Source organism: Amblyraja radiata, chromosome 13 (genome assembly GCF_010909765.2).
Source record: "Amblyraja radiata isolate CabotCenter1 chromosome 13, sAmbRad1.1.pri, whole genome shotgun sequence".
NCBI lineage: Eukaryota > Metazoa > Chordata > Chondrichthyes > Rajiformes > Rajidae > Amblyraja > Amblyraja radiata.
The window spans coordinates 30825343-30853292 of record NC_045968.1 but is presented as its reverse complement, the minus strand read 5'-3'; the positions used below and the strand labels follow the sequence as shown (position 1 = coordinate 30853292).

General features: G+C 42.8%; 1 protein-coding gene across 2 annotated transcripts; it reads right to left on the bottom strand.

Moving 5' to 3' along the window:
• Positions 1-381: 381 nt before the first annotated feature.
• On the bottom strand, positions 382-27950 carry d2hgdh (D-2-hydroxyglutarate dehydrogenase). Of its 2 annotated transcripts, none has more exons than XM_033031642.1 (10): positions 27921-27950; positions 23606-23987; positions 20959-21016; positions 15619-15758; positions 15041-15234; positions 10288-10456; positions 8728-8871; positions 3945-4087; positions 2305-2470; positions 382-2037 (listed from the first exon to the last, which is right to left on the bottom strand). In XM_033031642.1, the coding sequence occupies exons 2-10, from the start codon at positions 23979-23981 to the stop codon at positions 1775-1777; spliced, it is 1653 nt and encodes a 550-aa protein (XP_032887533.1). In that variant the 5' UTR covers positions 23982-23987; positions 27921-27950; the 3' UTR covers positions 382-1774. The 2 variants fall into 2 exon arrangements, with proteins under 2 accessions (XP_032887533.1, XP_032887532.1); XM_033031641.1 differs by lacking the exon at positions 27921-27950 and adding an exon at positions 25192-25358.

Below are 27950 nucleotides of genomic sequence, written 5' to 3'. Positions count from 1 at the left end.
GGGACAATTTACAGAAGCCAATTAGCCTACAAACCTGCACATCTGGAATGAGGGAGGAAACCGAAGCATCCAGAGAAAACCCACACGGTCATAGGGAGAACGTACAAACTCCGTATAGATAGTACCTGTAGTCAGGATCGAGCTCAGGTCTCTGACGTTGTACGGCACCAACTCTACTGCGGGCCACTGCACCGCCTCGATAGTGATATTGGACGCAAAGGTAAAAACAAACAGATAAAATAGTTGTTGTTATGGCACTGGAAGTCACGGGGTTGAGAGTGGAAATTTGATGTTGAAGTTTTCAGACTTAAATGAAAAGGTGTGATGATCAGAAAAAGGCAAGGTACTCAAAGCTATGGACTGATTATAACTGGTAAGGCATTCGTTGATAAGATTCTTTATTCCACATAATGTAAAACTCATGGAATATGATTAAAATCAGGCATAATCAGTTCAATATAAAACTCATGGACTATGATTAAAATTACTCATGATCTGTTCAACTTCTGTTTCTGTATTACTATAAAAATAAAGACACCATATATATTTGACTTACTCCTCAAGTAGACCTACTACTTGCATTGCTTTTTAATATCCTGAGGGCATTTGAATTTACACAGCACAGAAACAGGCCCTTCAGGCCACCATACGCATGCTAACCATCTAGTTCCCACCGACGCTAAACCCACATACCCGCATTTGGTCATCTAAATACTTCTTGCATATTGTGAGGGTCTCTGCTACAATCACCCACCCTAATCAAGCAGCATTTTCCAGACTCCATCCCTCTGTTTTATTTGTTATTCACAGGTCATTAAAAGACTGGAGTGTGATAAATATTAATATTTCAGCTGCAATTCTGTCACACATATTCAGCTTTTGTTTTCCTGCTGATTCACACCACAGCAAATAGAAGCCACAGAAATGATTTTTTTAAATCTAATTCGCTTCAGAATATAATGGCCTTGCTCTAAAAGTACGGTCCCAAATTGCTGTTAAGCTATTTCCCAATTCTCTGAGGAGCTGGGTCTTATATTTCAAATCTTATTTAGACTGATAGGATATCATTAACCTTCGGTGAGAATTGTAAATGAACCTGAGTAGTTTCCAAGTACCACACTGGCACACTACAGTTTAGCAATTCCTGATTGTCTCATCTCAGAAGCCATGAGATTTGAACAAAAAAAATGTGCGGGGCTCAGTGGAGAGCAATGAGTTGAGAAATCATGAGGCCAAGTCTAACTCCAAGCCTGTAAACTGGACTAATGCCTCATTGCACCATTTGTGGAGTGTTGCACTGATGTATGTTGCATAGAACCAAAACTAATGAGCTTTCTCCAAAAAAAAGAATGCACTGTTTTTAAAAAGTGATTTTTTTTTACCCATTACCGTGGCCAACATTTATCTGTCTCCAAAATACAAAGCAAATTATTGATATTTGTCCTTATAGTGTCTTGCTAAGTTGGAATTGACAGCCACATTTCCTGCATTTTAGACAAGGTTGTGAAATGCTTGGGACATTGTACGGTTGTGAAAGGCATTTGAGAACCAGGTTCTACTTTTGCTTAAATTGCAAATGCCACATTAGTAAAACAGAGGATGTCTACGTGAGCTCACTGCTGCAGCTTGTGAGCCGAGGAAGCTTTATTCTGTCTCTAACCGTGCTACACACACTCTCTTATTGAAAAGGGCACTGATTTTTACCACCTCGATGAGCTTAAAATAATAAAAAATAAACATGATAGCATTTACAGGCAAGATACCTTGTGAAATTTCACTGAGTGGAGGACGGCAGAGTTTTATAGGGATTTAAAATTCCCTTTGGATCCAGCATCGCTTTCATCTGCTGCATTATCTGTACCGCCACCCTGGGCTTACTGAAATAAATTAAGTCTTTTTTCTTAAAGCCCAGGCCATGCTCAGCACTGATGCTTCCACAATACTGAGCAGTCCATTCATACAAGTAGGGCTCAATATTGTTCAACAGCTGCTGATCTTGTGCTTGAGATACAACATTTAGGTGCAAATTTCCATCACCTAGGAAAAAAAAGAAATATTGCAATGACAGTTTTAAATATTGGTGACACTACCCATTGCCTTTAAATGACCATACACAATCCTTCCCTTTAAATACACAGAATGATCTACAAACACCCTAGATAAAACACGTTGAGTTGCTATCTTCATTAGCGGCATGGAGCAAAAATTAAGTTGAAACAAATCTACAGTAAAATAACATGCTGAAGCCTTGACTTTCCTTGATCCATTCCCATTCCAAATAAGCAGCACATCAGTGAGTCTCACCCAGGTGCCCATAGCCAACAACACGCTTCGCCTTCTTCCCCAGCCTTCTCCTCATGTCAATGACAATATCATAGATTTTCTCCAGCGGTAACGAGATGTCGTATTTATATGTATAGCCATCGTGGACCAGTGCCTCGGCGACGCATTCTCGCAGAGCCCAGAGTGCCTAATGGGAAGAACAAACTCATTAACACTGCTTAGCATCTCAGGCTTCTTACCTCCTTAAAAACTACAATTACTGACTGATCTGTGTGTAATTTATTTGGTCAAGTATAACTGCAAGATCAATGTAATGTGCTTTGCAATGGCACAGATAGAGTGGACTGAATATATCTTATTCTACATAGAGCCGTGGAACAAGCACCACATTTATTGACCCACATATCTTACTGGCAGACTTAGTTCCTATATCAATTATTTTTTATCACATATAGTCTTTTCTTTGATTGGATAGCATGCAACGATAGGCTTTTCACTGTACCTAAACTAACCAAATGTAAACTAAACTAAACTCACTAGCTCTCCACTCTGCCCTGGACAGTTTTCCCAGTGCTTAAAAAAACTAAGTGAATCAGCATATATTATGAGCCTAAAACAGTGTAATCTAATATATAACTGCAAGGAACTGCAGATGCTGGTTTATACACACAATGGAGTAACTCAGGGAGTCAGGCAGCATCTCTGAAGAACAAGAATAGGCGACGTTTTGGGTCAGAAGAAGGTTTCCGACCCGAAACGTCACCTATCCATGTTCTCCAGAGACGTAAGTTTGGTAGTTGAGTGGAGCATTAATGGGACAGGCATTGGAAGCCGAAGTCTGATAGGGTGACACAAAGTATCTTATCATCAAGGAGCTTGAGATTTGGGAGTCCCACCCTTTTTTAATTTGAATTATTTTAATCCATGAACTACTTGAATCTCCTTCTTAAATGCCCACCTCCTGTAATCCGAGATAGACACAAAATGCTGGAATAACTTAGCGGGTCAGGCAGCATCTCTGGAGAAAAGGAATAGGTGACGTTTCGGGTCGAGACCCTCCATCAGACCATTAATCAGAGTGATCTGAGTGATTTATCTTCGACTCAGTAAAATCTATCCTAATTTTGAACCTCTACCCCTACTTTATCGGACTTCGCTACACTCTAATTAATTTCATTCTTGAAACAGTGTGAACACATTCCCTACATTCTGTATTTCAACTATGTGAATCCACTACAACGAACTGAATTACTTTTCATTCCTTGACACCTGCCAACTTTTCCAACTGTGTATATTCTCTTGAAGTTCGATTTTCAAATAAAAATTCCACATGCTTATACAATATAAAATCTCTCTCAATATAGAATCACTGATTTTACATCCATGCCCATTAAATCATTCACCACTACTCAAAACTGCAAAAACAGAGATTAGGCATTGGCTAGATCAAGATGTCACGCCTATGGATTATATTATTAGGATTGATTGAAAAGATATTTGAAATAACACATACACTAAAGCATTATAGTGCAAAACCTGTAGTAGTCTAATAATTATCAACGAAGTCAACCAAATTATGCAGGACACCTAATTAAGTCTTTCCATTTTGATCCAATACATAATATTCTTCAGAGGAAAGATCAGGAGGAACTGTACTCTACCTTTATCTTATTTTCCTCAGTTGCCATTGTTCCATCAGTCACCAGACCAGAGCTCATGACCTTCTCCACAAAACAACTAAGCTTCTCCTGATCATGGTCACTGTTGGACCCCGATGTTTCTATCAAAACGTAGAACGGTGCCTCTGGAAGAGGGTGAATGGAACACAGTGAACATCAGTAACTTTGTCATATAATAAGAAGTAGGGATAAAGATAATATGTTCATATAAAATGAAATGAAGGGAGGGTGAATCAGGGGACGTGATTGGTAGAAACTCACTCTTGGGAGCTAACAATGAGTGCACCAATAGAGCAACAACTATCCTTTTAAAACCCAGTTCTATTTAAGTCAATAGAACCAAATTTAACGAAGAAAGTGGCTGAAGGCAAAGAGAGCTGAACATTTTGTGTGATTACATATTGTACAAAGCCATGGAGGTGTAAAGGTACCGAAAATTCATGAAACTATCTAATGCCAGAACATGGTCTGAAAGAGTTATTCATAAACCTTCTGCATCACAGTTTTGTAAATACTGTTCCAATCGATCCAACCTGTAGCAAACCTTTTCCTAATGTTCTATAGAACAACAGCTGGGAGAGTAACAGTCTGCCCCTGGCTTATGAAGAGTGCTTAGGACTGCTCCCCACAGGAGAGTGGGATCTCCCTAGGGTCTATCATAGGTAGACCACTGGCCCATCTCCGGCATGTGACTTTGACGTTTGCTCAAATACAGATCAGGAAATCAGAAAGCCATTTGCAAAGGTCGGAATTTTAAGCCTAAAATGTTGTATCTCTTTCCTATACCTCAGGGTATATTGCACTGCTGCTGCACATATGCACATTTAGGGACAATACCAAGGATGAGGGCCAACCCCAGGGAAGGAAGAACATAGGAAAAATAATAATTTGAGAAAGTAACAGAGATGCCAATATTAAAAAGGTTCTCTCTATGAAGAGAAGTCATTTCTGATTAGAGAGAAAGTCAGACAAATAATCAGTACATAAACATCCATAAACACAAATTTAAAGCTAATTGCTATATTGCTGCCAGGTTAATGTAAAGGTTCAGTGCCAGAGTACAATACCAATTCCTCCTACAAATAGAATTATGTATTTATTTTACTCCAACATGTATTTTTACATCTGATTTTAAAGTACAATCGCTGACCCATAAGAAATGGCAGTTTGACATTAATCAGTTACATCGCCATGACTTACATATGCTTGCTAAAAGACAAATATAAACATACCAAAGCATAAAATGTACAGAAACAGTCCATTCAGTCCAATGCATGTGCTGGCATTTATACTTCAGCATGGACTCCTCCACTTCTATTCACCTTAACTCTTCAGTATAACCATAGATTCTTCTTTTCCTTTGTGTTTTATTTGTAACCATCTTATATTCATTGCTCTTATAAGTGGAACCATCAATCAAATCCTTTGGTGATTTTAAAGGCATTCAACAGGTCGCAATTCAAACTTTCCTTTTCTAAGAAACAAGCTTGTTCAATATATGGACACACAAGGGACCGCAGATGCTGGTTTATTAAAAAACCTCCTCACTCACATCCACTCAGGGACCCCAGCAGTCCTTCCAGGTGAGACAGATGTTCACGTGCACCTCACTTAACCCCATCTACTGCAGTGACCTCCTTCACAAGCGTAGACTACGCGACCGTTTCACCAAACATTTGCACGCGGTCTGCAAGATCTAACCATTTTAACTCCCCTTCCCATTCCCATAATGACCATCCTCTCCTGGGCCTCATCCATCTCCAGAGTGAGGCTACACATAAACTGGGGAAACATCACCTCATATTCCGTTTAGGTAGCTTACAAGCTAATGGTATGAACATTGAATTCTTCAATTTTAGGTAACTATCCTAAAAACAATCCCCCCCTGTCCCCTCCCATTTCCCCTCTCATTCCAGTGCTGCACCTGGATTTGCACCCTTTCTCCCCTCCTGCACCTATTGTCCTTCGTTTGGCTCCGCAATTCATACGTCTTCTATCTTTCTCGCACATTTTTTGTCTTTTTTATCTCTTTGTCAAGAACCTTTACAAGGGATCCAGTTGCTGCATCAAGGTTGATTCAGGAAACACATAATTCGTGACATTGTCACAGGGGTAAGACAAGGTTACCTTGAGGAAGATCCTGAAGACTAGCTAGAGACCACATCACAAACGAGGAGATCTACCGTGAAACTGCAACAAAGCCTCTCAGCCAGGACATAGAGGTACGCAGGATGAAATTTGCAGGACATGTACTCAGAATGTCACCAGAACGTGCACCTAAGATAACAATGTCATGGCAACCTGAAGGAAGAAGGAAAAGAGGCCGACCAAAATTCACATGGAGGCGAACATTCCAGAAGAATTTGGAAGCCTGGGACGCAAGCCTATCGAGGGTGGAAGACGTCGCACATAATCGAACAGAATGGCAAAAGTTTGCCGCCCAATGCACTCAACAGTGTGGGAAGAAGTAAGTCTAAGTCTTTGTGCAAGCATCTGCCAATCAACTCCCCTCCCTCCTCCACCTGTATCTACCTATAATTTGCATGGCTTTGACCTGCCCCAACTTCTCTTCCAGCTTTCCCCCTCCCCAACCACAATCAGCCTGAAGTAGCCCGACCCAAAACATACCCTATCCATGTTCTCCAGAGATGCTGCCTGAACCGCTGTGTTCCTCAACCACTTTCTTTCTTTTCTTGTTCAATATTTGATGTTGAACAGAACCTCTTGCTATGCACACTATTGTGGCATCATCGTTGTTAATTTTTATTGCATTTTCCCCAAATGCCTCAATCCTTTGTACGATTACGAGGAGAAAGCACCGTGCATGGCATTTTAAGTGTGATCTGACTGAGGTTCTGTATAAGTTCTGTATAATAACTGCTCCACTTTTCAATTTTATCTCTTGAGGTATGAATGTCAACACCCATTTGATTTTACCGGTGGCCTACTTGAGCTGCTTTTAATGATTTGCGATTCTGTACCCGATGATCCTATAATCCTTTGCCCCATCACAACACATTATTTGAGTGCGTGACCCTTTATTCTTTTTGCCCAAAACCATCACTTTTCACTTACCTATATTGGCATTCATTTGACAGCCAGACATCATTAAATAGGTTTATTCATGATTTCTGGTCTCTGGCATTTTCCTCACAATTAACTGCAACACAATTTGGTGCCATCGCAAATTTTGCACTTGTATTTCTAATTCCAGAATGGATTTTGTTTTGAGATAATGAACCTTGCAGAACTCCACCTAATATTTACCAAATCTGCTCTTTCTTTGTCTTGTGATTAATTACCACTCCCTTGAATCCACATTTTCTAACCTTAGTCACACATCTGTGAGGATTTGATTGAAGGCTTTACAAGTATTCCACATCTGCTACATTAATCTTATTTATGCTTTCTGTTTTCAGAGAGGTTGGTCAGGTATGAATACACACTAATTGTTTTTATTATATTCAAATTTTTGAGTAAGGATTGCATTATCTGAAAAAGGGTATCGACACAAAACATCGCCTATCCATGTTCTCCAGAGGTGCTGCCTGACATGCTGAGTTACTCTAGCACTTTGTGTCCCTTTATTGCATTGACTTTGCTGGCATCAATATTAAGCTAAAATTGTATCTGAACTTGTTCCATCTTCCATTTTAAATATATGAAACACATTAGCTGCACTGCCCTTGGCATTATTCCATTTTCAATGATATTTTTTAAATGTTTTTTTGGTAATAGTATTTCTGTTATCACTTCCATATCTAAAATCCATCAACACCGTGCACTTCATCCTTTCTACGTTGATCAGCTTATCAATTGTCCCCATCCTTTCTATACAATTTGAGCTCCTTCTTCTAACTTTGTCCCCACTTTTAGTCCTTCTGGAAAATACTGAGGTAAAATAATGATTCACAGTATTGCTGCCATTTCACTGACATGGGTTTATTGTGTGAATCATTTCCTTTTGCTATAGGAGGCCATTTCAGACCAACAAGTCTATGCTGGCTCACAGAACAATTTCAGTCTACAAATAATATGTTCTGTAACCTATTCTCCCCACATTCCCAGATTCTTCCACCCATTTACACACTCGGTGCAATTTACAGAGGCCAATTAACCTACCAACCTGCATGTCTTTGGGATGTGGGAGAGAATTGGCAATCCACAAGGCCATAGGAAATGTGCAAACTTCAAACAGACAGTGTCAGACATCAGGATTGAACCCAAATCTCTGGAGCTGCAAGACTCCAACTCCACTGGCTGCATCACTGTGCTGTCCACTTAGAGGCCCTGTCCATATTTTTCTTCACTTATTTATGATTCCATGTGTCATTATTATATTCCTTGATAATTGCATTGCAGTTTCACCTTGCTTTAATTGGTTTTGGTCCATTTCGTAGCTTCTAGGAATTCACTTCTTTCTTTCAGTGCTATCTATGTATGTAGTGCATGTCTTCTTCTTTATGTCGAATTTGCTCCAAATGTTTGCTCCAAGATTAAAGTACCAACAGCCCAAAGGAAACAAATATCCACATTGGGTTGAGGTCACTATTGTCATGGTGCCATTTAAATGGAAGGAAGTATGAAGTATAATCAGCTGTGATCTAATCAAATGGAAAAGCACATTTAGGGTATCTCCATTTCTGATGAATGCCAACTACCATAATAATAGTTATGGCTGTAGGAATAGTTGATTTCATGAACCCAGGTATCCTACTCAGAAACCTGTAATTAATCTTCTATAATCTTTCTTTTCCCATCTTACCTCGTAACGGGTTTGTTAGTTTCAGATGTTCAGAGACAACCTCTCTGCACCCATAGTCCATGAACTCAAACGCAGAGAGAATTTCACCCAACATGCCTTTGGATTCCTTGAATATGTCCAAGAGTTTGTCAAAGCCATCACAACCTTGAAACATAGATCAGATTGATATAGTTTATATATTGTAGATAAATTAATGAATGATATTCTTAATATAGAGGAAATACAGCAGAGAATATATATTCCATGAAAGTGTAGTATATATTTTACAATCATAGTATGCTTATTATGCACATATCACATGCTTATTGTACAGGTCTTCAGTACTTTATACTAAATACTTAAAAAAATATTGGAGACAGACTTCATTCGACAATCACTGCAGTTCAGGTGGTGGTGATTCTCCCACTGTGCTGTTAGAAAGGAAGTTCCAGGGACATGAGCCAAAAACATTGAAGAATGTGCAAGATATTGCAGAGCCAGGAAACTATGTCGTTTACATGGCGTTTTAAGGCAGTTGCTTTTCCATGTGACCACTGTACTGGTCTTCGTAGATAGGGGCACAGGTTTGGATGGTGATGCCACAAAAAGCCTCTACGCATCTTGTATGTTGCAGCCGTAGCGTACTAATGATGGATGAAGTGAATACCTAAGGTGTGGATGGAGTGCCAATCAAGCTGACTGCTTTGTTCTGAGTAATACTGAGCTTGAAATTATACTGGACTTCACTCATCAACGATGATACAGATAGTTCCATCATTGCAGTGCAAGGCCATAAAGACAAAGATCAGAATGTGATTTCATAATGAACATTTCTTCCTGTCAATATTTGTTTGTTTTTTTCTCTTTCTTCCTAATACGGTCCAGCCTGTTGGGCATGTCCCACAGCCTTACTACTAGAAACACGTAACACAAGCAGTGAAGTACAACAGGCTTCCAACTGCCTCACTGTCATTTCATCCTAGAGATATTCCTGTCTGTAAAGGATTGCAGTATAATCACCAACATTGCATTTAGTTTTTTGTATAATTCTGTGGATATATTTTACAGGGCTGGAATACATGGATAGGGTAGACAGTCAGAACCTTTTTGCCAGGGTTGAAATGTCAAAGACGAGAGGGCATAGCTTTAAGGTCAGAAGGGGAAAATTGAAAGGAGATGGGTGAACAAGTTTGTTACACAGAGAGTAACAAATAAATTGTATTGTATTGGTGGGTGCCTGGAATGCACTGCCAGGGGTGGTGGTGAAAACAGATAAGATAGTGGCGTTTAAGAAGCTTTTAAATAGGCACACCAATATGCTGGAAATGGAGGGATATGGATCATGTACAGGTAGAGGAGATTAGTTTAACAGCATCATATTCGGCACAGACATTATGGGCTGGAGAACTTGTTCTTGCGCTGTACTGTTTTATGTTCTATACACTCGCAAGCCAGGTCCATACAGGGAGACATTGTAACTCTTGGAAATTATCATGCTGTTGGGGACCATCTCAGCATAGCCACCAATCATAATAAATTCTCAAACATTCTTGGTAAATATTATTATGTTCTTGCCTTTACCTAAAAACACTACATTGACAGAGGCTGGCTTCCTTGGACACAAAATGGACACAGCTGTGATTATCCCAAGTGTGCCTTCAGATCCAATAAAAAGCTGTTTGAGATCATAGCCTGTGTTGTCTTTGCGAAGTGATGTTAGACAGTTCAAGACAGTTCCATCTGCGAGTACCTATGAGCAGAAACAAAGTGTGAAGGAATGGTGTATAACAGTTCACAAACTACAAGACCAATAGATCTCTCACAGGAAATGCTAAAGAACTGTAATATTCTTGATGAGTAACGATGAAAAGTCATAGAGAGACACAGCATGGAAACAGGCCCTTTGAAACAAAAGTATTTGTTCAATATATTTGTCTATGGTCTGGTAATTTATTTGCCTTTCATTGATCTATTCCAATTTGCACATTTTCCAAATCTCTCAATCTTCTGTGTTTCTTGCCAATCTTTCTGCCTTTAGTCATTTGTGTGACCAAGCACTGCTAATTTTCTTTATTCGCTGAAATACTCTGGGTTAATATAATTTCTGTCACTGTCCAGAAACTTCTATTCTATTAGCCACTGTGATACAACTTTATTTCCAAAGGGATCAAAGTATTGTTGATATTTTTTAGACTAAATCTAAACCTCTCAGCCATATTATCTACCCTTTGTCTAAATTTAAAATTGTGATTATAAATTTAGATGTCACTATAGCACTGTCCAATTTAATTAATAGTTATTTCATATTATTATCAGAATCAGAATCACACTTTATTCGCCAAGTATGTTTTGCAACATACGAGGAATTTCATTGGCCAGGTCAGTCATACAATTAAAAGCAACAGATCACTCAAAAACACATTTTAACATGAACATTCATCACTGTGGTGCCTACACATTCCTCACTGTGATGGAAGGCGAAATAAAGTTCAAGTCTCTTCCTTTGTTCTTCCTCGGTCGTGAGCCTCGAGCCCCCGTTGACGGGACGATCTTGACTCCCGTAGGGCGTTCGGGCCCTCCGAGTCGAGGCTATCAAGCTCCTGCATCGGGGGGATGTCAGCCCCCCTGCGCCGGGCGATCGAGCCTCGCGTCGGGGCTGGTCGAACCTTCCGCGACGTTGGAGCTCCCGAATCGGCCTCTCCCGAGACTGTGAGCCCTTGTTGGCAATTCCGCGGTGGTCGCGATCCCAGGCAAGGGATCAGCTCCGATGTTAAGTCTGCACCCCACGGTGGGGCTCACGACAGACCGAGGAGGCTTCCAGCTCCATCGATGGAAGGCCGCAGAGCGCCCGGAGAATGTGATCCGAACATTAATCACATCTCTGGGAAGGTAAGTGCTTGAAAAAAAGTTTCCCCCGATCCCCTCCCCCCTCCCCCACATGGAACAAACTGAAGAACATTAAAACAAACTTTTAACACATTAAAAAATAACAAAAAAAAAGATAATACGAACAGACTGCCGGCAGGGCTGCCATCTCCCCGGTGCCCCTGGTGGTCTCTCCATTATCACTCTTATCCATGGGAATCTTTACCAGAATATACCAGAATAGGGCAGCATGGTGGCACAGTGGTCGAATTGCTGCCTTACAGTGCTTGCAGCGCCGGAGACCCGGGTTCGTTCACGACTACGGGTGCTGTCTGTACTGAGTTAGTACGTTCTCCCTGTGACCCCATGGGATTTCTCTGAAACCTTCGGTTTCCTCCCATACTCCAAAGGCGTAGAGGTTTGTAGGTTGATTGGCTTGGTATAAGTGTAAATTGTCCCTAGTGCGTGTAGGATAGTGGTAATGTGCAGGGATCGCTAGTCGGTGCGGACTCGGTGGGCCGAAGAGCCTGTTTCTGCGCTGTATCTCTAAACTAAACAAAACTAAATTACAATTTAACTTTTATCATTGCAAATACCAGTTCTAAATAGCCCATTCCCCACCTGTTTCCTCAAAATGTTATTCTAGAAACTTATAATAATGTTTTGAATGTTTCCCATGTACTCAAACTTCTAAACAATCTTTGTCAATTCAGTTTAATAAAATCTGTATGAATATTAAGTCTTCCAAGGCGACAGCGTTAATGTTTCTCTAATTTGCTGACTTGTATTTGGTTCAATATTATCATTACTTTTGGGGCTGACGTACTAATCCTACCAAGAGTTTTCTGCCCCTTGTTATTTTGAAACACTGCTCACTTTATCATGCCTCCTGATTTTTTGAGTTCTCTAATGTGTTACCTCGTTCCTTATTACCAGGCCTAGTTTTTCCAATTTGCCTATCCTTTCTAAAACCCAAGCATTCTGGAATATTTAATTTCCAACTTGAATCAACCAGTTACCAAATGCTGTAAAGGCTACTATACCAAGTCCACTTACCTCTAATTGAGCTATTAATTAATCTATCTTGTGATAAATATGTCGCATCTTTGGTTTTAACATTTTGCCATTCTTCCCCGAAGTGGACATAGTCGCTAATGTTCTATTACCTCTATTAAATAAACACTGGGCTGGATGGAATCCATGCCAGGTTATAGTGTGTAAAAGCGTTTAGACAGTGTGCATGTGTTGAAAGTTCTTAGTACAACCCGATGACATTTCTGACAAAGTGACAGAGAAGGCTGATGAAAGAAGTCAGGTAAGTAATTTTTGGAAGGATATTTTGAATTAATTGGACAAAAGGCTGACAAGAAATTGATAGAGGCAACACAGATTAAAAATTGGCTTTAGGACATGCAGTGTCAAAGTAAACTGTTATTTTTAGAATGCAGGATAGTAGAAGGTGTTTTTCCTTGACAGTCTGTGTCATGTCAATTTTCTCTTTATGTATACAATTGTGACTGTGTTATGGATGTTGGGGAGAATGTCCCCCCTAGTTATGTCATAAGTGATTGGAGTAGAATTAGGCCATTCGGCCCATCAAGTCTACTCTGCCATTCAATCATGGCTGATCTATCTCTCCCTCCGAACCCAATTCTCCTGCCTCCTCCCCAAAATCCCTGACACCCGTACTAATCAAGAATCTATCTATCTCTGCCTTAAAAATATCCATTGACTTGGCCTCCACAGCCTACTGTGGCAAATAATTCCACAGATTTTCCACCCTCCGACTAAAGAAATTCCTCCTCATCTCATTCCTAAATGAATGTCCTTTAATTCTGAGGCTATGACCTCTTGTCCTAGACTCTCCCACGTGGAAAAGAACACTTTACATCCACTATCCAAGCCTTTCAATATTCTGTACTTTCCATTGAGGTCCCCCCTCGTTCTTGTAAGGGTATAAATATAAGTTCTAGATTCTCCCACAAGAGGAAATATCTTCTCCACATCTAACCTGTCGAGAACCCTTACAGTTCCAACACCTCACCTCTCACATTTCTAAACACCAAGAGATAAAATGGACAGGAAAGGTTTAGAAAGAATATGGACCAAATGCGAGCAAATAATATTAGCTTAGATGGGAAATCTTGGTCAGCATGGACAGGTTGGGCCCCAGGACGTGTTTCCATGCTGTATGACGATTTTAAAAAGTTGGAGCGTGTCCAGCTCTTTCAGGCACGAGCCGTCAGGGTAGGCAAGGTAGGCAGTGCCTACCCTGACTAAAATTATACAAAGGTAATTATTAAATATAAATAGTAAAGATTTCCAATTAATTTACTAAATTCAGTATTTATTATTAAATGGTTATTATTTTAATAATCGATCTTAGGTAAGCATAATTCCCCCGTGCCTTTCATCCGCAGTACATGTAATACGCGTAACTATGTACAACTCACGTGCCTTGGACGCTGCTTCAAGCCTTCACTGACAATGGGCAATAAAGGAGCTGAAATTCTGCCTTTGCACTGTGGACTGTGGACTGCGCGCTGCGCATGCGCGGTTTTTAAGATTTTTTTAAAAGTCGACTGACTACCTACAGGACCGATCTGCGCATGTGCAGTTTTACGCTTTTCTGCGCATGCGCGGATTTTTTGGTTTTTCAAAGTCGACTGACCGCCTGGTGCCCACCCTGTGTAATTACTCACGGCACGTACCTGAGCTCTTACCTCATTTTATAATCCATCAATCCAGATTTAAATCTACTAAAGTTTCTCTGAACTGCTTCTAATGTCGTTCTGCGGGACTGCGGGACTGCGAACGCCCGCCGGGGGCTCTAACAACAAGAACCGGTGTGCGGCCTTGCATCACCCGGCGTGGCTTTAATGGCTGCGGGACAATTCGCCATCGCCCGCCGGGGGCTTTGACTTTGACTTTGACTCTGACATCGGGGGGGGGAGTGCAGTGGAGAGATAAGTTTTTTTGGCCTTCCATCACAGCAATGTGATGGATGTTTGTGTAAACTGTGTTGTGTCTTGGGTCTATTTGTTTGTAATGTATGGCTGCAGAAACAACATTTCGTTTGGACCTCAAGGGGTCCAAATGACAATAAATTGAATTGTATTGTATTGTATTGTATTGTATTACTAAGCTACAGGGCTTACCGATGCCCAATAGAACTCAATTATAAGGTCATTATAAACTCACTCAAATTTTCCAGAAATAAACAATAACATTGTGTTAGCTTTCCTGAGCACGTACATAACAGCCATCTGACAATCATGCAGTTAGATGCCTAGATTCCTCTATACAATGAAGCTCTGCAATCTCTCACTATCTAGATAATGTACCTCAAAGGGGAAAGTAGCGCGGGGAAGGGATCTGAAAATTAATCATTCATTTTTCAGGAACTATATAATCTTTCTTTAAGAGGCCAGTTTGTTTCTCATAGACATCAATTAGCCTGGTTTCTTACCACTTCCAGTCCAAGCACTGTCCCTCGCAGAGATCCATACCTCAACAGTCTTAATCCACCAGCATTGGTAGCCACATTCCCACCAATGTGACAGCTACCTTTAGATCCCAAGTCAAGGGGCATAATAAAATCTTGTTCGGCAAGGTAATTGTTCAAATTTTCCAAAATGCAGCCTGCTTGGCATATAAGTGCTCCTGAAAAAAACAGATTTACACGAACGGTAAAATGTACCCTAATTATGATTGTTTTCCCATCACCAATGAGCTGGATATGCAGTGTGAACTGTCTATAATGCACGGCAGCAACTAGCCACATTATCTTTGATATTTTCCCAACCCCAAACACTATCTGAGGATAACAAAGGGAGCAGGCATGCCCGAATACCATTGTTTGCAATTTTCCCGCCAAATCATGCAACTCTCTAAGTTGGATCACTTTACAATCATTGCATCTATACTAGAACTCCCTGCATTCCAGAATAACAATCAATTGATCGTGGTCTACATCTTAGGAGATTGTTTGTTGTTGAGATGTCATTACTTTTATTTAGAATTGTGAGTAAAGAAAGTTGCTCTCACCGGTGTTCTTGTTGAAACTTATGATGTTATTCATTTGAGCTGTTGAGACAATGATCTCATCAAACACTGGCACACTGCCCCCCACTAATCCCGTGTTGCCACCTTGAGGGTTCACTGCTAGGTTCCGATTATAACAATACCTGAAGAAAGAAAACAGCCTATTATCGCGTGTAGGGGGCGCTCCTCTGTGTGCAGCCATGTCAGCAGCTTTTTCAACTTTTTTTTTTTTTTCCGTATGTTTTAAAGTATGTATTTAATGTTCCTTTGTGTGTTTTGTGTGGGGGGTGGTGTGGGGGGGTGAGGGGGAAACCGCTTCGGTCGCCTCCTCCATGGAGAGGCGACTTTTTCCAGGTCGCCTCCCCCGTGGCCTAACAACGAGGATCGGCGCAGCCTTTCCCGGAGACGCGCCCGGGGCTTCAGTGGCGGTCGCAGCGTGGACTCTCGGCGGGGAGCGGGTGAGCCCTCACTGGGGCTCGCTGGAGGGGAGCGCTCCATTTCGCTGGCCCGGGGCAGCCGGCAGCCTGAAGCCGCGGTCTGCAGAGCTCCAGCTGGTGCAGCGTCTACAGCCCGGGATCCCTCGTGGGGGACCCGGGGGGGGAAGAAGAAGCCATCACTGCCGGCCCGCGGCCAACTTCTACCGCGGGGCCGGCATGGACTTACCATCACCCCTGGAGGGGAGCTTCGACCGCCGGCCCTGCAGTCTGCAGTGCTTCTGGCTGCGGCGGAGACTTTAAATCTCGACCGCCGGCCTGCGGCCTACACCAACTTAAAGCCGCGGTCTCCGGTGAGGAAGAGCCGATCCTGGACTGACTCTGGACTCTGGTCCTGTCCACGGGGGGGAAGTGGAGGAGGACTGGCCAAATTTTGTGCCTTCCACCACAGTGATGAATGCTGTGGTGGATGTTTGTGTTAGTTTTATTGTGTGTTCTTTATTATTGTACTGCTGCTGACAACCCAAATTTCCACCGACCCTGGTTGTGTGGCAATAAATTATATCTATCTATCTATCTATCTATCAGTGCCACCATAATTCTAACAAATGCTGAATACATTGGGAACATCGTGCCAAACTAACCACACATTAAAACCAATACACATCAGAATTATACTAAAGTAATCATAAATAGAGTCATAACACAAATTGAAATAGTCATAAACACAAATTGCAATTAGGATCAAATTTCTTTTCATACTTTAATAATGGGTTTGTGGGGAGAATGACATGAGATTAAGTGCAGGATTAATGCAAATGGATGCTTGATAATCTGTGTGGAGTAAGAGAGTCGGTGGGCCCGTTTCTGAGCTGCAAAGTGTGATCAATGGCGTGATGGTGGAATGAAAAATAACAGAAGAGTGAAAACATAATTGGAAATGGAGAACAAATCAAAAGGTACATGTGACTACCTGTTTAGATGTTATTACTATGGTTGCTAACAAAGTCTGGTGGATTTCCTGGCACTCCTATGTTGCATTTCACATTACACATGAAAATCTATTTTGGTGCAATTGGGAACCACCATGAAAGAAGCAAATGAATCCATCCATGTCATTTCACAAAAGACCCCTTACAGTGAGAATTCTGCCACACACACATAAACAGTTTTACAGTAATCGTCATACAACAAGCCCTTTGGCCCACCATATCCATGTTAACTTTCAAGCACCCATCATATGTATAAATTCATTTGTCGGATAAATGACTCTAAAAATGTAATTATTGTGGCCTTGTCAAACATAAGGGATAGCACTACACGCTACGAATCCCAGCTGTGGAGACACTGGTATCGTTGTCTCGTTGTAGGACATTGATCATTCTTTTAATCTGGATTTTTAATTCATGTATTGTGTTTTTTTTTAAATATATAATTTATGATGCTTTTATAAGTGATATACTAAGATTTTATATGTACTTTATGATATTTTTAAATATGCAATGCATTTTTATGTAATGTTGCCCCTTGTCTGGACCTCGAGTCCGTAATAAAGTTCATTATTATTATTATTATTTACTAATCCCATTGGCCAGCACTTGGTCTATAGCCTTCTATCTCTTGGCAATAAGCCAGTTCGGTATTCCGAAAAACGCAAGGAATCATGGGATTTGTTAAAGGTTAAACGCTATAATTAAAAATCGAACGAAGCGCTGTAGATACAGTGAGTATAGTTTGTGTCCGATTTTTTGCCTTTTTCAAGTTTGTATTTGTCAGGGGGCAGATAGAGGGGGCAGATACAAGTTGGAGACTGGGAGGGGGGGGAGAGACTGGAACGGCTTTCAGCAGCTGCACGGACACTGATCCACAGCCATGATCGAACCCGTCTCCCTGCTTCCGCAGACGCTGTCGAACCGCCACTGGACCGTCCCCAGTCGTCCCCCCCCTCCCCCCACTCCACTCGAGTGTCCCATCCCCGCCCGGGGTTGGCCAAAGGTGTCCTGACCGACGGGACACTGGCCCCTAGCCAGTGTGGAGAAGCACCAACCCCAGCTCACCTCCGCCTCTCCCGCCGGGCCAACCGTCAGCCCGGACCAACAACACCAGTGGCCCCAGGCCCACATGGGGGCTCCAGAGGAACCTGCTCCCCGATGGGCCGCTACAGCGACATGTGCCAGTTCGCCCACGGCCTGGCCGAGCTGCGCCTCCTCAGCCGCCACGTCTAGTACAAGACGGACCTGATACGCACCTTGCACACCACCAGCTTCTGCCCCTTCGGTACCCGTTGCCACTTCATCCACAACCCCGAGGAGGAGCGAGGGCCCCGACCTCGCCTGCACCAGAGCGCCAGCCTGGGCTCAGCCTCCTCCGGCCCGGCGCTCGACTGTGCCGCATTGCGGGCGGCCTTCAGCCCCGACCTGGAGTTGGAGCTGGCCCGGACTCTGATCTTGGGGCTGGGCAAAGGAGGGGGAAGAGGTTACTGCTGCTGCCAGCGCCACCAACAGCACCAGCAGCTCCAGCGGGCGCCCGGCCTGTCCATGCCGGCAGGAGCCCGTCCGCAGACTCTCTCTCCGACCAGGACGACTCCAGCAGCAGCGGCTCCGAGTCCCCCGTCTTCAAGCAGGGCCGGCAGCTGCCCATTTTCAGCAGGATCTCAGTGTCGGTCTGAGGGGAGGGGGGAGGAGGTGGAGGGCTGCCGGCCAACCTGGCGGTCTGAGGGGAGGGGAGGGAATACCGAACTCGCTTATTCAAGTGCTCATCTAGATAGTACTTCCACTCATATTTCAATCACCGTCTGGGTGAAAACAATTCTTCCTCAAATCCTCAAATTAAATCTATGGCCTCTAGGTTTAAACACCACCGATATCTATACCAACTATGCCCCTCAGAAGTTTGTATAGTCTGTCAGATCCCCCTCACCCTCCTCCAGTTCAAGGAAAGCAACACAGTACATCCAGACTCTCCTCAAAACTGAAACATCCCATCTGATGCAACATTCTGTTGAATTTCCACTGCCTTAGGTTTTTTTAAATAATTTGTGTCAGATCACAAACATGGTAAATAGGAAAAAGCTATTGTGCTTGACAAAAGCACTTAGGTAAATGGTGATCCAGTTGTAAGTAATCTTTTCATACTTAATAACCATGAGAGCAAAAACTGGGAGGGATGGTGTAATGGTCAACATGGAAATTATGTAATGCGCAATTTCCTCTCTCCAGTTGCATCGCTTGGGAATAGTTCTCAAGATGCTCAAACCATTAACAGGCAAGCTACACGGTCTATGATTTCAAATGTACATTCCCAGATTTTTTATAGCAAAGCGTGAGTGGGACTCATGGCTCTTAGTGATAAAGACTGCTCTTAATTCTGCTCCTTTTAAGGAGGTAGTGAATGTTGACATTCAGAGTGGTGCTGTATTCAAGCAAGCATAGAAATTGCAGCCAGTGACTTTGCAACCTTTTAAGAAGTGGGTTTAGCATGAAAGTGTTTCTGCCACAGGATGTCTTTTACCAAGGATGTTAACTATTTGGTTGAATACTGGAGGTGGTTCCCAAAACACCTGCTGGATTGCAAAGCTTCTCGAGCCACAGAACTACTCGATCAGTTCCAAATTAAAAGCATGCTTTTTATTTTGCAAGCTTAAGCTCCAACTCTCTCACTGAACCAGTCACAGCCCAGGAAAGTGAAGCAAACCAATGTTTGCCAGTTTATATTCAAACTAAACTTCAATCTGGAGAAGGCTTGAATGTGCACTTGAAACCTATGATCCAAAACATTTAATATGTTTAAGTAGCCTAGATCACCTTTGAGTTGATTTTCCATTCAATGTTTGCAAAGGACCTGGGAACAATGGGGCTCCTAGACAATGCATTGCAATTGCTCAGAACAATTTTCATGGAATGATTTGTTTTGGGTTAAAGCACAATGATTGATCCTCTACTTAAGGAGCAAACTTCTCAAACCTTGAGGATTACAGTTTAATCTTTAACTGTTTTGCACAGGTTGAAGATCAAATGCTAATGATTAAACTGCTATCCCTATCTGCTAAAACATACAAAGGTAATAGCACCAGAGTTCTGTAATGGGCAATGCGCTCAAGAGCTAGAATTAACCAAACATTTTTAATGTTGTTGCCGGTGCCCTTCCCAGTGAAAAGGTGAAATATGTATTCACCCAGATTCTGGTCATTAATGACCAGAAACAAACAGTATTAGAGTCAAATGTTGTTATATCAACCACCATCTCTTTCAGCTCCATATATCCACCAACTTCTGAGTGAAAACATTGCCCTTCAGAAAACATTGTCCTATTAACTCTTGCCCCTATTACCTTAAAGCTCTGTCCTCTGGTTCTTGATACCCCTATCCTGGGTAAAAGCATCTCCGCTTCCACCCTGTCTATTCCCCCCATGATCTTATACACCTCTATAGAATCACCCTTCCCTGTAGCTCAGTCCCTCGGGTCATGGCAACATCCTTGGAAATCTTCTCTGCATCCTTTCCAGCTCTGATCACATGAGTGAAGGAGGTTAAGAGGAGACGTGCAATATATATCATTAGGAGCAGACTTAAAAAAATATAGGGTATGTTTAAAGAATGCTTTTTTTCATAATCTTAAATATGGGCACCCATACTTTAAACAATGTTTTACTTATATCTATGTATATTTTAAATTAATTATCATCTATATACTTTAATATATTTTTAAAATGTATTATTTTGGTACTTAATTGAATACTAATTCGAATGGGTACATGTTGTTCTTTAAATTTAGTTGTGTTTACAGAAACTGAAAGTTGAGAAAACCTTTGATAACTAAAAATTAACAAGATACGAAAAACACTTTCAAACTGAACAAAAATTTAAACACACCAAATATTACATGAAAACGAGACTTAACGATGTAGTACCTGAGGATCTGGGAGATCTCTTCTGTTGTCTGAGGCCGCAGTAATGTCTGGCTACGGCCTGCAGTAAAAAAACCAATAAACAATCATAATTAATAAGTAAAATAATCAAATCACAATATTCAAAATTTGTAATCAGCATTTTTTGTAATCTCCATATTATAAATTATTACCATTTAATATTAACAAGGTGGAACAGCGGTGTAGCTGGTAGAGCTGCTGTCTCACAATGCCAGAGACCTGGGTTTGATCCTGACCTCGAGTGCGAACTGTGTGGATTTTACATATTCTCCCTGTGACCGGGTAGGTTTCTTCAGGGTGTTCCAGCTTCCTCCCACATCCCATATGCACATTTGGAGGTTACGTGCCCTCTTTAAATTGCCCCTAATATGTAGGAAGTGGATGTGAAAGTGGGATAACATATAACTAATGCGAACAGGTGAGAGTGGACTCAGTGATCATATTGAATGGCGGTGCAGGCTCGAAGGGCCGAATGGCCTACTCCTGCACCTATTTTCTATGTTTCTAAAACAAAAACATTAAGAGTCAAGTCAAGAGTTTTATTGTCATATGTCCCAGATAGAATAACAAAATTCTTACTTGCTGCAGCACAACAGAACACTTAGTACACTTTAAATAGTGCACTTAAATAATATGATAAACGAGAGAAAAAAATTAAGTGTGTATATATACTCATACTCACATGTTTTTATATAATATACATATATATATATACACATATACTCAAAAAAACAACAACAGTGCAATACTAATAATAATAATAATAATAATATATTTTATTGTCATTGCACGTCAGTGCAACGAGATTTAGTATGCAGCTTCCAACCGATGTAAGAGAAAAGTAAAATAAATAAATAAGCCTTGTGACGTGACCATCCGAGGGAGATAGTCCAGGGGGGGTGGGGGGCACTCAGCAGGGCCGGTTCAGAGCCGCTATAGCTCTGGGAATAAAGCTGTATTAAATAATAATAATAATAATAATAATAATAGTCTATTGTAGTTCAGAGCTTATGGGGTTGTAGTGTTTAAGTGAAGTCAATGAAACTGTAGACGCTGGAAATCTAAAACAAAAACAGAAAATGCTGGAAATACTCAGCAGGTCAGGCCACATCTGTGGGAAGAGGAACAGTATCAATCAAGGATCATACTCTGATCTATGCTCTTTGGTATCAATGTTTCAAGTAGGACATTCGGACAAAGGATCTTTCATCTGAAACGTTGTCTATTTCTCTTCCCACAAATGCAACCTAACTCGAGTATTTCCAGCATTTCCCGTTTAATATTAGTTAGGAAACATAGCCCCCTCCGATACAATGTTCAGACAATTTCATTCTTACAGGATTTATCTAACCAGATCACCAACATATATAGCACATTATCAATGGTTAATACACAGGAATAATAATTTAAATTGTTCCAGAATGTAACTCCATTCATAAGATCATGAGATCATAAGTGATAGGAGCAGAATTAGTCCATTCGGCCCATCAAGTCTACTCCACCATTCAATCATGGCTGATCTATCTCTCCCTCCTTACCTCATTCTACTGCCTTCTTCCCAAAACCTCTGACACCCTCCTCATTGTCTAGTATGTAAACTACTTATAAGATCTCTCTGCCTGTAACCTGCTCACAGATATCAAATATTCTACATATAACTCACATCTCTCACAACTGTAATTCACTCCCTAGTATGTGATATACTCTGTGTGAACCTTGCTTCAATTCCTCAGTTAGATCGCTGATCACAAATCAAACTGAAAACAGTGAATCGTCAATGACCACTGGGGCCATTGTACATTCACATTTCATTGTGGAAGTCTAGGTACTGCTGTCACCCATTCCTGCTCACTCTGCTCATTTGTGACTTTCCCCGGTGTAAACCTAAGGAATGATTGAAGACCTCAGCTATTTATGAAATATTCATGGCAAAAAATATACTGAAAATATGCTTTGTTGCACCGTGTAAATTAACTTTTAATGGTAACCGACACGTATTAAACATCTGTTCTAGATCAACTAATCCAGGGATTATCAAATTCTTCAATTATTCCAAAATTATGAGCTATTGCTCATAACAGTTCAGCAACACCCTTAATTTAAAGTGTATCTTTCTTAAACTTTAAAATGTTTACAAAGCAAATGAAAAATGGTACCTTTTATTTTCTGGTTTGCTGCCTGTGATCGGTCATTAATGGAGCTTACTGTTAGCCACTTGATATCACTATCACTGATATTGGAGATCTACTTGAGTTGATGTCTATCAGCCGTGAAGACAAAGAAATTGAATGCCAGGAGAAAAACAGACCCGGAGTTTCAATATGCTTGCTGTTTTCCTATTCCTTTTTTTGTTTCAAGCCTTTATTATTCTTTCTGCACAGCTTTCTTCACAATGCATGAGAACAGCTCAAGGCAAGTCTTCCTCTTTTAATAGAGAATTCCTAATCTTCATGACCTATCCATGCCCTCAAATTTAAATATAGGACAAATTAAAAGATTAAAAATAAAAATAACAAAAGGTCTTCAACCTGAAAAGTTAGCTTTAATTGGTGGGTATTGCCAACATTTTCTATTTTAAATTAAATTAAATGATTATCCCATTTAAACCTTGCAGTAAATGCAATCCCACCTCGTAACGTCCGCATCCAGTCTACGTTGCTGGCTTCCAACACATCAGGATCTGTTACCACACGGCCTGGCAGCAGATGTTCAAAGAACTTCAAGTCTTCTTTCGTGATAGATGCAAAGGCTAAACGCTGGACAGCGTACTGCATACTTGTGAACTCCACCTCACGGCTTCTGCAAGTGGCAGCCATGTGAAATGGCCTCCTCCATGCTTGCAGCTGGTGATAGTAGCACTTGTAGGGTACGGGTGGCAAAGAGCGATAGGTTTGCACGTCCGGTTGTAATTGTCTGTACATAGATGAGCAGCGGGGCAACCCTCGTTTGAAAAGAGCTCTGTGGCAATGCATTGTACAGTGCAGCAGGACTTCAGGGCAGCCCATGTGAACCTAAGGCCAAAATAGAATAACACAATTCAGAACTTAATGGCCAAATATTAATAATCAACAACATACTACCTATCGGATGGTGTTAGCCATAGGGATGTAAGGATAATGATGGCATCCTGTTGAGGTGGGGTGCAAGGGCAGAGGGAAATCCATCCAACCCAGAGATGGAGTGGATGGACATATCAAACCCAGGGACGGGGCAGGGGTCATAGAGGGGTGGGAGAACCCTGAAACCAGGGACAGGGGGGGAGGGATAGCCATGGATCCCAGAGACAGTGTGGAGGGGGGTCCATCAAACCCAGGGTGTGGGGAGAGATCCATCAAACCAAGGGACAGGGGGGAAGGAGGGCTATGGATCCTGGAGCAAGATGGAAGGACGACAGGGGGACAGAGAGGGAGAGCCATGGGTCCCAGGGACAGGGTGGAGGGAGGGTCATGAACCCTGGAGCAAGATGGGGGACGGAGGGGGAGAGCCATGGGTCTCAGGGACAGGGTGGAGGGGGATCCATCCAACCCAGGGACAAGTGGGAGGGAACGCCATGAACCCTGGAGCCAGATGGGGGACGGAGGGGGAGAGCCATGGGTCTCAGGGACAGGGTGGAGGGAGAGCTATGGATCCCAGAGACAGTGTGGAGGGGGGTCCATCAAGCCCAGGGTGTGGGGAGAGATTCATCAAACCAAGGGACAGGGGGGAAGGAGGGCTATGGATCCTGGAGCAAGATGGAAGGAGGACAGAGAGGGAGAGCCATGGGTCCCAGGGACAAGGTGGGGGAAGGCATGAACCCTGGAGCCAGATGGGGGGGGGGGGGCGACATCCATCAGGGACAGGGTGAGGGTTAGACTTTGAGATCGCAATAACGGAACGGATGGAGCCTCGGCCGGGAGCACTGCGAGGGTTTAAGCCGCGAACATCCGGATGGCGAAGATAGACACAAAAAGCTGGAGTCAGACAGCGTCTCTGGAGAGAAGGAATGGGTGACGTTTCGTGTCGAGACGCTGGGCGGGGACATGGCCTGGGACCCTGGGCGGGGGAGGACCAGCCCCGGGGCCGGGCAGGGGAGCGGCCCAGGTGGGAGTCCGCTGACGGGATCCACACACGGATCAGGGCCTCCCCCTGCTGCCAGGAGCGGGACTCAGAGATCGGATCGGGCCGGGACAGTTCCCCCGACTGCAGCCCGGACCTGGGCCGAGACCGCGGCAGCACCTGTGAGCAGCTGGCGGGCGGGCGGGCGGACTCCTCCAGTCAGTGGCGCTGCCGCGATCTCAACTCCGCGGCCTGGGCCCGAGTGAGAGGGAGGGACTGTAGGAGAGAGGACGGAGAGGCAGGGAATGTCGTTGCAATTCAACATCTAGGCAAATGGGGCGGGAAGTCTATCTAACTTGACAGAGTTTATCGATACAGTAATGACATATAGTAATATAGGGTCAAAATGAGGGCTATTTGGTATGTGTGGACATCCAGAAGGCTTACTTGCCATCAAGACTGACGGGCATGGATAAAGGGGCAATGGCAGAATGAGGGGATATTCGGCAAAGTACAGGATACAGAGATTAGAAGTGTGTAAGGTTATGTTGCTAACTGAAAAGAAGTGGACAACAATGCAGCTCTCCAGGAATCAACAATCACAGAGAGAACTAATCACAGTGTCTGATTAGCCCGTGTCTCCTTACCCAGACTAATCACAGTGTCTCATTGATTTGGACCTCCAGTAGTTTCATACTTACGATTATTTTGGATTCATAAATTTAATTAGTTTGCAATTGGTGGCAAACTAGTACTTTATAATTACAGGTTTGTAGGTTAATTGGCTTTGGTAAAATTCTAATTTGTCCCTAGTGTGCAGGATAGTGCTAGTGCACAGGGTGGTCGCTGGTTGGCAGGGACTCAGTGGAACGATGGGCCTGTTTCCATGCTGTATCTCTAAAGTCTAAAGGGAGTTGGGAGATGGAATTAGGCGCAGACAAGTGAAACCTACATAGGGAAATAACAATTGAATGGTCTTGGAACCATTTAGGACAAAATTAAAGACCTGTTATTTCGTCAGTTTAAATGAGAGCGGAAATCAGGATAAAACTCCATTGGTCATTGGTCACATTCCACCTTGCTCAGTAAAATATAAATGAAACTTGATTAAGTAGATAGACACAAAGTGCTGGAGTAACTCACCGGGTCAGACAGCATCGCTGGAGAAAAGGAATTAGGTGATGTTTCAAGACAAGACCTTTCGTCAGATTGAGAGTCAGGGGAAATTAGAGATATGAAAAGGTTTGGAACAAATCAGTTGGCACTGATGAGCCAGTAAAGGTGGAGCCCATGATGGTCCTTTGTTGGCTGTAGAAAGGGTGATAACGAAGGGATATATGAATGCGAACAGTGGAATTAGAAGGACAACTAGGGTTGGGGAGGGGAGGAGAGAGAGGGATTACTTGAAATTAGAGAAATCAATTTTCATACCACTGGGTTGTAAGCTGCCCAAGCGAAATATGAAGTGCTGCGCCTACAATATGCATGTAGCCTCACTCAGACAGGGAGAAGCCCAGGACAGAAATTGGACCACAGGCTGCCCCGCCAACAGTCTGTCTGTTTTTTCGTCTTTATTTTATTCTTTAGTGCGTTTTAAAAGTCTGTGTAAATGTTCTCTGGTTTGTTTTATGTGGGGGGATGGGGAGGGGGTCGGGGGAAACTTTTATTCAGTTTCTTACCTTGCCGGAGACTCCATTGTTTTCCAGGTCGCATCGCCAGTCGCTCTGAGGCCTATCATCGATGGAGCTGGAGGCCTCCTCGGACTGACTTTGAGCAGGGTGTGAACTTAACATCGCAGTCGATCCCTTGCCTGGGATCACTCCAACCGCGGCCTGCGGATTTCACATCGAGAGCTCGCAGTCTCAGGAGAGGCCGAGTCGGGAGCTCCGAATTGGACGCAGAGGCTCGACCAGCCCCGACGTGGGTTTTGATCGCCCTGCGTGGGGGAGCTGACACTCTCCCGATGCAGGAGCTGATCGCCCCAATGCGGAAGGCCAAAACGTCGCCGGCTACAGGAGTCAAGATCGTCCTGTCAACGGAGGGCTCGAGGCCCCCGACCGCAGGAGAGCAAAGAGAAGAGATTTGAACTTTTTTTCTCGCCTTCCATCACAGTGAGGAATGTGGAGGAGTTACTGTGGTGGATGTTTATGTTGAAATGTATTTTGTGTGTTCCGTTGCTTTTTATTCGTATGACTGACTTGGCAAATTAAATTCCTCGTATGTTGCAAAACATACTTGGCTAATAAAGTATTATTGCGATTTTGATTGTGAAAGGCAGTTAAAATGTTTGGGAGATCACGTAGGCCATGGCGGACTGAGCGTAGATGTTCAGCGAAATGATCACCCAGTCTGCTTGGTCTCGCCGATATATAAGATTCCACACTGAGAACAGATACAGTAGATGAAATTGGGGGAGGTACACACAAAATGCTGCAGTAATTCAGCGGGATAGGCAGTATCTCTGGAGAGAAGGAATGAATGATTTTTCGGGTCGAGACCTTTCTTCAGACCGAAGACCGTCACAACAGGTCAACGGAGGATGCAATCTCATTGGCTCTCCACTCCGCACTGGACCACTTGGACAATAAAAACTTATGTCAGGCTGTTGTTTATAGACTACAGCTCGGCGTTCAATACCATCATCCCCTCCAAACTGGTTACCATACCCGAGCCGGCTGCCTGCCCCTTTTCCGGGGTTACGCCCGTGCCCGGGTGGGGTTAGGAAGGGTATACGCCCTGTCCACGGGCACCCTGGGGGAGTTCCGGGACCGCTGGGCTCCGCAGGGAGTGTAAGATAGCTGTATAGTAGTTTATTAAGGATATTTGTTTGTATTGTATTATGGTGGTGGGTTCTGGTTTGTTTTATTGTCGTGTAAAATTATTTTTTTTTTAATTTAAAAACTGGTTACCAAGCCGAAGATGTCCTGGTTGGGTTGCTC

Excerpts from the sequence above, each read along its gene's own strand:
- d2hgdh (XM_033031642.1), bottom strand. The coding sequence starts at position 23,981 with ATGGGCTGCCCTGAAGTCCTGCTGCACTGTACAATGCATTGCCACAGA. Across the intron at positions 8,872-10,287 it reads TGTCAATGTAGTGTTTTTAG|GTTGTGATGGCTTTGACAAA; the intron begins GTAAAGGCAAGA and ends CTATGTTTCAAG. Across the intron at positions 2,038-2,304 it reads TGTTGGCTATGGGCACCTGG|GTGATGGAAATTTGCACCTA; the intron begins GTGAGACTCACT and ends TTTTTTTCCTAG.